The sequence below is a fragment of the Aquarana catesbeiana genome, linkage group LG07 (assembly GCF_042186555.1).
Source record: "Aquarana catesbeiana isolate 2022-GZ linkage group LG07, ASM4218655v1, whole genome shotgun sequence".
Taxonomy (NCBI): Eukaryota; Metazoa; Chordata; class Amphibia; order Anura; family Ranidae; genus Aquarana; species Aquarana catesbeiana.
In genome coordinates, this window is record NC_133330.1 from 302,375,337 (window position 1) to 302,388,699 (window position 13,363).

Here is a 13,363-nt window from a genome sequence, read left to right on the forward strand (position 1 = left end):
TGCTAAAATGACGGTAAAGCGCCTCTAAAACTAGCGGCACTTTACCGTCAATGCAGGGAGTGCCTCAGTGTGAAAGTGGCCTAACTCTGAATTAACAGCACGTTTGGGATTTGGTTTATTGATTTTTTTGTTATAGTTGCATCTTTTTTCAATATATGTATCCCAAGTGAAAATGAAAACGTGTATTTATTTGCTTAGATTTTTTTTTTACTTTACTGTAACTGTGACACTTTCCTACAAAATGAATTGCAAATAAATTAATTTGGCTAACGCACACCTGACAAGAATCATTCCTTTGCATGCCTGCTGATTCATGCTCATGCTGTATGACTGTCTGTGAATGATTGTTTGGGAAGTCACGCCTTCCTTCAGGGTGTATCCTCCACCTCTGTACATTGTCCTATCCATTGCATTTGTGAGGACATGCCTTCTCCTGTCACTACACTATATTTATGATTTGACATACAGTACAGATAATACACTTCTAGCATGGCGTCCTCTATATTTGGATTGCCCTCTCTGAGTTTCTCAGATATATTTCACTGGGTTGCCTGGCTGTGTGTCCTCTATCTCCTATATACAGTCTATTCATTGTATCTAAAGAGGAAGCAGCTGCAGAAAAATTTCCATTCTTTTCTAGGTCCTGAGACGCACTGGCTGTATGGAAATGCCCACGAGGTAAGACACTGTTATGCTTATCTTGACAATATTTAAAGCTCAACTCCGGGCACCAGAATTTGAATGTGTGCACATGTTAATCTGTTTGTAAGTGGGGGGAGGGGAGTGTGACAGGGTGGTCATCACATCATCTATGCTTACTCTCTCATTGGGGGCTAAGCAAGGATCATATGAGAGGCTTACCCCGGGGTGGGTTCTTCTGGGCTACGTTAGGCACACTGCCATACACATGAGGATGAAAAACATGAATGAACGCTAGTAAATGTTCTTGGTGTCACATACACCGACACGATCACTTGTGTATTTAGGAGGGACACGCAGAGCCAGTGCCCTCTTCACCTGTCCAGCCTATCACTGCTTTTTTTTGTTTTCCCCTTTTATTGGTTGAACTAGTAAATTGGGGAGGTATGCATTAGGGATGAGCTCCAGGTTTGGATTGAATTTTGCTTGTTTGGGAGTTCTTCCAAACACGGAACTTGTAGCTCACTTGGCAGGAGCCAAACATTATATATATATATATATATATATATATATATATATATACATACATACATACATACATACATACATATATATATATATATATATATATATATATATATATATATATATATATATATATAGTAGCATTTTTTCTACTACTAATATATATGACAGCTGCCTTCTCCTGTAAATTTTTGTTAAGGAAGCAGCACACGCTGGCACATTTCTTGTCCTTAGCAACCAGTGACATCACCTCACCCTATTCATTTGTTAGCCAGGAATCCCCGGCCATGTAAACAAAGGGGCAGGGATCATGGCTGACATCATAGCCCAAATATGTCCATATGGCTGGAGGTCAGCAGAGAAGTTTTAAACCCAGAAGGGTACGTATATTGGGTTGTGTTTTACAATGTGTCTTTACTTTACTTTTCACTCTCTAGAAGGGGTAGGCAACCGTCGAGAGATGGGGATCTACTTGAACAACACTGATGAAGTAAAAAAAAAACTGGCACAGTGTCCTGTTGTTAGAACTGGTTCACACCAGAATGCGATGCCAGAAAGGCGTGTTCCATGTGTGTTTCCTGCACTGTATTCAAAATGCACTGCTTTTGTGATCTACTGTGGGTGATGATACATTGTTAACCCCAAATGCAGAGCGCAAATGAAGAAGACACACAAAAAAATATATTACAAGCGAGCGCAGGGTTTAGGATCAGGAGTGCGTTACTTTCAAAATGCAGGGATCACGAGTACATTGTGCTCAGAATGCAGGGATCAGGAGTGCATTGTGCTCAGAATGCAGGGATCAGGAGTGTGTTGCGCTCAGAATACAGGGTTTAGGAGTGTGTTGCTCTCTGAATGCAGGGATCAGGAGTGTGTTGCGCTCAGAATGCAGGGATCAGGAGTGCATTGTGCTCAGAATGCAGGGTTTAGGAATGTGTTGCGCTCAGAATGCAAGGATCAGGAGTGTGTTGCGCTCAGAATGCAGGTATGGGGGGGTGATGTGAAGGGTGCCCCCTTCACATCACCCCCCCCCACACACACACACACACACACAGTAGTGACCTCTGGACCCCCTCCCTCCCATTGCAGTGTTCCATAGCATCCTACCTGTGTACACAGGAGACCAAGAGGCAGCACAGTTCTGGACAGGGGGTGGCAGTGGGAGCTGGCAGAGTTACTTTTCATAATAATAAGCTGGTGACTGGTTGCTTAGGACCAATCACCTGCAGGTTAACTTGAAAAGTTAATTTGGCCAGCTCCTCTTCCAGCCCTGAGCTGTGCTGCCTCTTGGTCTTCGCTGTTCACTGATGAAAGCGGCGGAGGAGGCTGGGGTGGGGAAGAGAGAAGGACCGAAGGCACGGTGGAGAGAGAAGGACTGGCAGCTAGAAGAAGAATGCAGGGGTTAGTGGCACAGATTTGTGCCCGTTCTCCTGTCACCTACCTGCAGTCGACAGGTAGCCCGTGATTGACGTCTTGCCGACTCCTGCTCTATAGTGACAGATTAAAATGTATGTAAAGCCTAAATTTTGTAGGGGGATTTTTTTTTTTCCCCGCTGTGTCCTGTTTGGGAAATTTACCTTTACTACTTTCTTTAACCCCTTCACACCTAAGGGTAAAACAAATCTCAATGTCTAAGCATAATTTTGCAACTTTGACTTGTGTTAGTTAAACTGTACATTTCATCACAACATCACTGCGCATCCAGGTGAATTATACCACTTTTTTTTTTTTCAAGACAAATTGGGGTTTCCTTTGGTGGTAAATGGTAATGGATATCTCCTGTGGTTTTTTTTTTTATAATTATCAAAAGAAAACTGGCCCAAAATAAAAAAAACAATCTGTTTTTTTAATTTAGCAGTATATTTCTTGCTACTACCATAGCCTTCCACCAAAGAGCAACCTAAAATAAATTCTCCTGCTCCTGATGATTGCAGCGATACCACATATGTGTATGTTAGTTGTTGTTTGTACCTGTAGTACAGCCCAGAAACAATAGTATACATTTTGCTTTTTTTTTTTTAATCCTACCTAAAACATACTGACACTAACTGACACGAATGCTAATAAAAAATAAAAATCCTGTCAAAAAAAATAAAAAATACTTACCTTGACCCAAACACTAACCCTGGCACAGACCTAGATCAAACCTTGATCTAGGTATTTTTTTTTTATTTTATTTATGATTATTATTATTTTTTAACACACTTTTTTTTCACTGCAAGGAGAGAGAGAGAGAAGTACAGTATCTCTCTACTCCATTCACAGAGAAAGAAAACACGGAGGCGGGCTTCACAGTGACTGATCACTGTGATAGCAAATGAAAGGCTATCACAGAGATCAGGTGACTCGGAAATGGGATTTCTGGGTCCTGATCGTTAGTACAATTCCAGCACAAAGGAAGATATACAAATATGAGGCCCCACTGAAAAAAGCCCAGTCCAGTGGGGGCGCATATTTGCGTACGGTCAGCGCGAATCGGTTAAAGGCGAAACAAAAAGTAGGAGGAAATCTCCCAAAAGTGATCGGAATGTCCATCTTAGACAGTTGTCATCAGTACATTTGTCCCTACTGGAAGATTTTCTTGCTCTCATGACAACTCTAAAATTTAGGATACTTTCTGTATCAGACTCATGTCAGTGAGCATTGTTTTTTTGCATTTGATGCTCTTTTGGAATGCACAGCAAATGCAGGAAAATAATTAGTAGTACACATGGCAGTTCAGAGGCTGACCTGCTTTGTCATTGAGTTTTTGAGGTGCATTTGCACTGCAGAATATAACGATGAATCCGTTCATATGCAGCTGCATGTATTTGACTGTAAGGCCCTTTCACACTGGGGCGTTATTGCGCTAAAAATAGCGCCTGCAAACCGACCTAAAACTGCCGCTACTGTTTCTCCAGTGTGAAAGCCCAAGGGCTTTCACACTGGAGCGGTGCGCTGGCAGGAGAGAAAGAAAACTCCTGCAAACAGTATCTTTGGAGCGGTGAAGGAGCGGTGTATTCACCGTTCCTTCACCGCTCCTGCCTATTGAAATCAATGGGGCAGCGCGGCTATACCGCGGGCATAGCAGCGCTATGCGAGCGGTTTTAACCCTTTTTTGACCGCCAGCGGGGGTTAAAACCGCACCGCTAGCGGACGAATACCGCCGCTAAAACGACGCTAGCACAGTTTTACCGCCGACACCCACCGCCCCAGTGTGAAAGGGGCCTAAAGCTTAGCATTTGACCAGAACAGCCATTGTCAGAAACCGGCCAAAATTCACTTTGTGTTTGAACAGCCCTACACAGATTGCTAATGTGCAGGCGGGCGATGCTGGGCTCTCTTATTAACCGGTTCCCGACCGGATCACTTCTTTTTACAGGGGCAGAATGGCTCCCCTGCGTGAAACCCCATACAGGGTTCCTTTAAGAGCAGCTGGAGGGGCGTGCACGTGCCCGCTGCACAGCGGGGGACCTGATGCACGTGGCCGGCGGTCGTGATTGCCACAGAATGGCTCCCCTGCGTGTGCAGTTTTTGAGGTGCATTTGCACTGCAGAATACAACGCTGAATCCGTTCATATGCAGCTGCATGTATTTGACTGTAAAGCTTAGCATTTGACCAGAACAGCCAGTGTCAGGAACCGGCCAAAATGCACTTTGTGTTTGAACAGCCCTACACAGATTGCTAATGTGCAGGCGGGCGATGCTGGGCTCTTTATTGACCGGTTCCCGACCGGATCACTTCTTTTTACGGGGGCAGAATGGCTCCCCTGCGTGAAACCCCATACAGGGTTCCTTTAAGAGGTGCCGGAGGGGCGTGCATGCGCCCGCTGCACAGCGGGGGACCTGGTCGCGAATGCCGCCAGCCACGCACGATCACATGCACGAGCGCTTGCACGGAGATTTGTGTGTAAGCACACAAATCCCCATGCTGTCAGAGGAGAGGCGACATGTCGTTTGTTCCTAGTAAGTAGGAACAGCGAAATGTCTCCTCTCCTACTCAGTCTTATCCCCATACAGTTAGAACACACTGAGGGAACACACATTTAAAGCAGAGTTCCACACAAAAATGGAACTTCCGCTTTTCGGAACCCTCCGGTGTCACATTTGGCACATTTCAGGGGGGAGGGGGGTGCAGATACCTGTCTAAGACAGGTATTTGCACCCACTTCCGGCATAGACTCCCATGGGAGTCTATGCCTCTTCCTGTCCCTTCGTGCTGTCTCCTGGGAAACACACAGCTCCCAGGAGATAGCGGGGACCACTTACGATGCGCAGCGCGACTCGCGCATGCGCAGTAGGGAACCGGGAAGTGAAGCCGCAACGCTTCACTTCCTGATTCCCTCACCTAGGATGGCGGCGGCAGCTGCCGAGAACCGAGCGGGTTCTCGGCGTCGCCTGCCGACATCGCTGGACCCTGGGACAGGTAAGTGACCATTTATTAAAAGTCAGCAGCTGCAGTATTTGTAGCTGCTGGCTTTTAATTTTTTTTTTTTTTTTTTTTTTTGCGGTTTGGGTGGACTCCCTCTTTAACCCCTTGATTGCCCTCTAGTGTCAACCCCTTCCTGCCAGTATCATTTACACAGTATTTTTATAGCACTGATTGCTGTATAAATGTCAATGGTCCGAAAAATGTGCCAAAAGTGTCCGATCTGTCTGTCGCAATACTGCAGATCACTGCCATTACTAGTAAAAAAAAATAATAAAAATGCCATAAATATTTCCCATAGTTTGTAGACGCTATAACCAATCAATATACGCTTATTGCGATTTTTGTTTTTTACCAAAAATATGTAGGTGAATGTATATTGGCCTAAACTGATGAAGAAAAGTGTTTTTTAACCACTTCCCATCTGGCCTATAGCAGATTGACGGACGGAAAGTGGTTCTGTTATCCTGACTGGGCGTCATATGACATCCAGGAGGATAACATGTCGGCACACGCGCCGCATCTCTGATCGTAGTACACGGACAAAAGAAACGAATGACAAATTATTGGTTAAGTGGTACTATGTTCCATTAAAAATACATAAAGTGAACCCTTACATTTCTCCTCTATGTTGGAGGGGATGTGGGGAGGTGGGGACCCATGCCCATATATGGTGGCAGTGCCACCTGATTCAATCATACCGGGAGGAAATACTAGATCAAATTAAAAAAATCAGTGGAAATGAAGTTGTGTTAGATCCGTGGCAATGCTTGTTTCACGCGACTCCACAAGGAAGAAATATAGAGCAGCTATTACTCCTTTTTTCCTGAATGCAGTGAAGGCATTAATCCCCAAACAATGGGGATCAAAGAAGGTACCGACAATGAAGGAATGGCTTAGGGCGGTAGATAGGACTAGGCTCATGGAAGAAGTAATACACATGCAAAATGACTCTGAATTAAGATTCGCTAGTATTTGGAAAGGATGGTTGGAATTTAAACAATCTCCGATATATGTGAGTTACATGGGATGCAAAGGTAGCATTTAGAGGTTCTGCACCTGGCCCCTACCTTTTCCTCGGGGGGGGGGGTTCTCTCTCTCTCTCTCTCCTCTTTCTTCTCTCCTTTCCTCTTATGAAGAGTAAATAAATAAATAAATAGGATATGGGAGGATCACAGTTATATATATGAGAAATGTATTTAGGAGCACTCAATCAATAAATTTGGAAGATGTTGGGGAATGTACCGTATTTATTAAATAAATAATTTGATTAGAGTAAAATAGAGTGAGGAATGGGGACACACACTTCATGGTAAGGAATAATGAGTATGGGTGGGGTGGGGGATGTGGAGGGAATATAAAAATATATTATAAATTAAAAGGGGGGGCGAGGGGAAGGGAGAGAGAGAAGAAGGAAGGGAAGAGGGGTTGCGTTTTTGTTTTTTTTTTTATTGGAGGGGGGGGATCGGGAGCTAAGGGTGCAGTATCTCTAATTCTTTGTTAGAGAGAAAGGGGAGAGGGAGGGGAGGAGGGGAAGGAGGGAGAAAGAGAGAAGGGAAGGAAGAGGGAAAAAAGAAGGAAAACTGATTATGAATTTTTAGAAATATGGCCATTTGAGAGGCAAAGTTAAAGGATAGATCTATTTCTCTTTGTTTATGAATTTTGTTTATGTATATGTGTATGTATTTTTCCTGAATGTTATGCATTTATGTGTTTGGAATGATATGGAAGAATTTGTATGTCTATAATAATTTAATAAAAACAATTGAAACGATAATAAAGGATTTATAAATCATTATTATAATAAAGGTTTTATATATTATTATTATTATAATAAAGGATTTATATATTATTATTATTATTATTATAATAAAGGATTTATATATTATTTAAAAAAAAAAAAGTTTTCAGTATGTTTTGTAGTGTAAATGGCTCCTACTGTAAGTTTAGTGTAGCATTACTGTATATAACATAACAAAAAAGAAATCAAAATTACTCAATAACTGGCAATACAAGGTTGACCAGATAGTTGCCCTTTATTCCAGATATACCTATTTATTGAACTTGAATGGCTGTAGTTTAATCTCAGATTCCAGTTCCAGAGGTCTTGTCTCGCTGATAAATTTAGCAAGCCCGGTGTCATGTGACATCACGGCATTGATCTGTGTGCAGTGCATTAGACAGACAGTCATGGACTGCCATGTAGCTGTTATCTGTTTAGAAACAAAGCCAGTAGGTAACAACCTTGAACCCAGACGTGTGTTTGAAATTTTTTATTTTTTTGCTGGGTGAAAAGGTACATGTATATAACAATGGCCATGAACTACCTGCAGTATCAGTTGTAATTCGGGAGAAGTACAGCCTGAGCTTTTTAGGCTGGGCTTCTCCTCTGGGTCACAGGACTGCAGTTCGTTTTGCACTCCTGTGACCCGTTTTCAGAGGAGAGCGGCCTGAAATCTGCACTCCGCCAACGTCACTGCCATTAGTTATGGCAGCGTGTCATCCCAACTTCCCAAGTCTGGATCCCCCAGCTGCCTTGATTGATGGCAGTCTCAGTGAGCCGCTGAGACAGCCGATCCCCGCCCCTCCACAGCTCAGCGCTCCAGTGAGCATGGAGAAGCAGAGAGGAGAGATGCTGACTGACAGTTAGCAGCTCTCCTCTCAGGGATCTGTGAAAACCGAGCCATTGGCGATGTTTGGTGGCTCGATTCTCAGTGCAGAGACGGCAGGGGACAGCTGCATCCACATAGGTATGAATCAAAAAACAAAAACATACTTCTCTTTTAAGGGCTACATTATGTAAACACAAAACAAAATACAAAAATTGTGCAGTGCTAAATAATGTTAACCAGTTTAAGTTTTACTGCTACAGGGCGGCATCTGTGCGCTGGATCACATGTATATATACGTGATTTGACTCTTCTGGGCAAGGGGCGGAACACCTTTGGGATTAATTAGCGCGGAGACTGCGAGCCAGGCCTTCTCATCCAACATCAGTGCCTGACCTCACAATGGCGCTTCTGGAAGAATGGTCAAACATTCCCATAGACACACTCCTAAACATTGTGGACAGCCTTCCCAGAAGAGTTGAAGCTGTTATAGCTGCAAACAGGGGCAGTGCTACCACTAGGCAAACTAGGCAGCCGCCTAGGGTGCACTGCTGCCTAGGGTGCCTGGCCACTGGTGTTCCTACTCTCTTCTTTCTGCAGCAAGCACCTGAGTCTCAGCATCAGCAGGCAGCCGCTGCTCCGTTCGCACATAGTGTCAGAGGCGCAGCGGCAGAGGACTGTGTCTGTGTCCTGACTCCCGAATGAATAGAAGCAAGCAAACATTCATTGATGGGCACTGGTAGGCTGCATTGATGGGTGCTGGTGAGGCTGCATTTGATGGGCGCTGGTGAGGCTTCATTTGATGGGCGCTGGTGGGCTGCATTTGATGGGTGCTTCATTAAAAAGGTGGCGTATACATGGGCAGGGCAAAGTGGGTGGAGTCAGGGGTGGAGCCAAGGCCGCAAAATTAGGTTTCGCCTAGGGTGTCAAAAATCTTTGCACCAGCCCTGGCTGCAAAGGGTGGGCAAACTCAATATTGAACCCTACAGACGAAGACTGGAGTGCCATTAAAGTTCATGTGTGTGTAAAGGCAGGTGTCCCAATACTTTTGGTAATATAGTGTAGCTAGGCCCCACCCATTGTAGAACATATAAATTGTATTTGATTTCTTAGACAGTTAGAGCAATACTTTTGAAACCAAGACTGTGGGGGTGATTTATGAAAGCCGTGCGCCATCAGTAGAGGCGCACGGTGAGGCGCAACGCACATTTCTATATTTACTTCTATATTTATTCTTTTTACACTGGTTCACCTTTATGTATTTTTTAAGGAGATTTGCACACAGGTCATGTTAGCGTGTTACGTTGCCAACATGTGACATGCACCTTTGTAAAATTATGTAAAATGACTCTCGCTCCTCTAGCTCCTCCTAAAAGGGCATTTAACCTTCCCCCTCTAATGCATATGATTTCCTTGGGCTAGCTTTTGCTTTTAAAGGGGAACTCCACACTCCATTCTCCAATGCTCTTGTCTCCCCCCTCTAATCCCTTGGATTTCCATGGGGTAACTTTTGCTTTTAAATGGGAACTCCACACTCCACTACATTCTCAAAAGGCTGTGAGCTGCCTTCACCAATCCAAACCACATCCTTTGTCAGAGCATACAACAGGGCCAGCTAGGAAAGGGGCGAGAAGAGCGATCACCCAACCCCCTCCTGAACCATACAAGGCCACATGCACTCAACATAGCTGGCTGCCTTTGGGGCATGTTGGGCTCAGCCCAATGCCAACCACAAAGCACCTTGTACCCACTAGTTTAAAGGGGCTTTCCACATTCCGTAAAGCCCCCCTGTCTGCAGCCCCCCACAACCCCAGACTAGGGTTGTGTGGAAGAATAGGCCCTTGTCCCCCTGAATAAGGGAACAAGGTGGTTGAATTTGGGGTGCCTGAGCCCCTCCTGCCCCCCTTTCATGGGCTGACTTGCTGTGTGTTTGGCTAGGGGTCTGTTAGTGTTTGGGAGGGGCACATTTTTTTTTATAGTTTGGGGTGGTATTTTTCATGTGGGGGTTCTCATTTTAAGCCTTAACAGACCCAAATGGCCTTGTATGTATTGGGGGGGGGGGCAGGCTATTTTTTTATTTTGGGTTAAAATCTTGCAGCTGCAATGTAGAATTGTAGGTTTTCTCTAAAGCCTTTTTGAAGCAGCCCCCCCAAGTTACTAACTTTTAAGAAATTTTGCATTTTTAAAGGCATTTCTCCTTGTTTCCTTTTCGGGGTTGTCCAAATTGGTGACATTGATATATGTCCCTCAGGGTGGGACCTGGGCCTCCATACCCATTTTATGGCCAATAACTAGAATATAAGCCAGCCAAGTGGGGACTGGTAAAATTAACAAGTCAGTTCCCATAGACTGCAATGGTATTTGTTGTATAACTTTTGCCCGTGTTAGGCTCTTTGTTTGCCCCCCTGAACCAGGGGGGGTTTGTCCCATCTGTAGTTTTGTAGCATGCTGGATGAAGTGCTTAATTTTGGACAGGGGGGGGGGGGGGTGGCTTATTTTGAGTTAGATGCATTTGGGTTGTTCTGGGCATGCTCAGGGACTTTTTTTTTTTTTTTTTGCTTTTTGTGTGTGAACAGCACTTAGATTTTTCTGGGTGTTTTTTGGGTTTGTAATTTAAGGACATCCTTAACAGGTGTACCCACTTTGAAGTTCTGTCTCTAAACTGGGTGAACCCTCATTAGCACACAAACCTGTTATATAAAAGTGTGTGTGTGTGTGTGTGTGTGTGTGTGTGTGTGTGTGTGTGTGTGCGCGCTCTCCTGTGTCCACCAGCAGAGAGAAGTCGGGTAGATGCCACACTCCCAACTCTGGAGGCATAATGATGGTCTAGCACAAGGGTCTTGAAACTACGGCCCTCCAGTTGTTCAGGAACTACAATTCCCATCATGTCTAGTCATGTCTGTGAATGTCAGAGTTTTACAATGCCTCATGGGATGTGTAGTTCCGCAACAGCTGGAGAGCCGTAGTTTGAAGTTTCCTGATCACTAAAAAAAGGTGGTTTCTCATGTGCCTTGTATAATGCCCAAGAAGTATCGTTTGGAAAATACAAGTGGGTCATGCCACATCTACATTCCAAATTTGGCACTTAAGATGGTCATGCACTATGCAACCTGATTGGTCAATCTCTATACAACTCGATATTTAGGCAAAATAGGTAATAGGAAGACACACTTGAACAATTAATTCAAATTAGAGGAAATCAAACAGGCTCTTGCACTAAATCTAATTTATCTAAGATCTAACTGATTGTAGTGTATGGTCACCTTTAAAGCTCAAGATCTGAAAATATTAATTTATTGGGTTTAGAAACACTTCTCTGTTCTTTGTAATGTATTGAAAGATTAGGGTAAAAAAAAGAAAAAAAAAACACATTTCAAAGATATATTAGAATTGATAGGAATGAGATTAGCATCAAAAGGATTAATTAACTGAGAACACCTACTAATTGCCTAAGAAGACACATCCAATGAGATGAAATTAACCAATTGGATTGGGCGTGCGTTATTATCAATGAGAAAACCGCAGTTACCTTAGCGACAGTTGCAGTTTACACATGCAGGTATTTCATATCGCTATTTTTGCGCTGGTTTGCACGTTCGATTAATGACTTTTCCGGCGCACCAATTAATGTATGAACTGGTGCAGTGCCTTCTTCTTAGTAAATCACCCCCTTTGTATATCATGCTCTCCCTGCTTGTAGGTCTAACTACATTCTTGTATAAATACATCTACTTTTCAATCTGAAAAACTAGAACAACTAAATGGGACTTTAAATGAGGCAACCATCGCCATGCGCCTAAATCCCCGGCACTTTGATAAATAGGAAAGGAAAGGGGTGGGACTTTAAATGAAGTTTGCATCCCTGGAGGTGACACGATGCAAATGAAAGTGGGCGATACTTAGATTATTATAGCTATGAACACACATAACATTGTAGATTCGGTATTAGGCAATCACTGATTTATTGTACATAGTTTACGGTAATAATGGTATTCACAAAGTAAAATAGTGACATAATAAGTTCACTGTTTAAACCCTAAATAAATCAGGTACATTAAAACATATACAATGTATACCAGTGATAATAATAGCATGGTAAATTGATATCAAGGTTGGTTCATACTATACATATGGTAAAAAGCAATTCACTTTCGTTGAAGCATGTCTCCTTAGTAGGCAATATAACTGTGATTATTGATACAGTCCATTTGGTAAAAAGAACAGTTAGTAGTGTAGTAAAATAGGAATAATAAGGCATCTATTGGCTCTACGCGTTTCGTGGCGACTACCACTCTTCAGGAGCAAATATGGGGAAAATGTCTAGGTATAGAAACACATAATTAGTTTGTATAAAGTATAAATTGAAATGAGTTATGTAGGGAGAGGAGAAAGGAAAAGAGGGGTACATTGTCCCCATTTACCACGACCACTTACAATAATGCCAATGAGACTGGGCACGGGTATGGAGGGCCGGAGTCCGGCCGGGCAACAATCTGGCTTCAGCAGTCAAAATTTTACTGAAACCCATGAGTTTTGGAGTTTCCCCCGACCCAAAGCTTTCTCTGATTGCAAACTTAGAAACTTAGAAGCTAGCGGCAATCACTGTAGTACAGGGGTCTCCAAACTTTTTAAAGAAAGGGCCAGTTTACTGTCCTGTAGGCTTTTTTTTGGGGGGGGGGGCAGACTGTGGTCAGTGCGAGTAGAAAATGTCCCAGCACCAGGGGGGGCATAAACACTGCCCCATCATTGGTTTTAACAGGATGAACAAACTTAATTTGAAAATGTTCATATCGGGAACTTGTGTTTGATTTGTGAACAGTAAGTTGGGGCCAAATCAATGTTCATCTTCAAATACACTGAGGGGAACATTCAAAGGAGCGGGATGGAAAAGTTTTCTCAAAAGAATGAAGTTCTAACAGTGAATGTGGTTTTCATTTGAAAAATTACATTTATCCCTAAATTGAATATTAAAAACAAATTACATTTTCAAGTACTTTCAAACAATATTCATCAATCATCAAAAGTACTGTCAAGAATTTAATGTTTTGTACGAATGTTCATTCAAAAGTCTACGTATGTATGGTAAACTTAAAGTGTTACTAAACCCACAACAGTAAAATCAGTCTGTATATGCAGTAAAGCATGCTTGTTATACTCACTGTGGAACCTAAAGGGTTAATCC

At 43.1% G+C, this 13,363-nt stretch overlaps 1 protein-coding gene across 1 annotated transcript in view; it reads left to right on the top strand.

Moving 5' to 3' along the window:
• Positions 1-369: 369 nt before the first annotated feature.
• The window catches only part of LOC141103701 (cytochrome P450 4B1-like), a 56,325-nt gene continuing 43,331 nt past the window's right edge, over positions 370-13,363 (top strand). Inside the window, exon 1 of the mRNA XM_073593593.1 lies at positions 370-678. Within this exon, the coding sequence (XP_073449694.1) occupies positions 490-678 (189 nt within the window). The 5' untranslated portion in view covers positions 370-489. The remainder of the gene's footprint in view (positions 679-13,363) is intronic.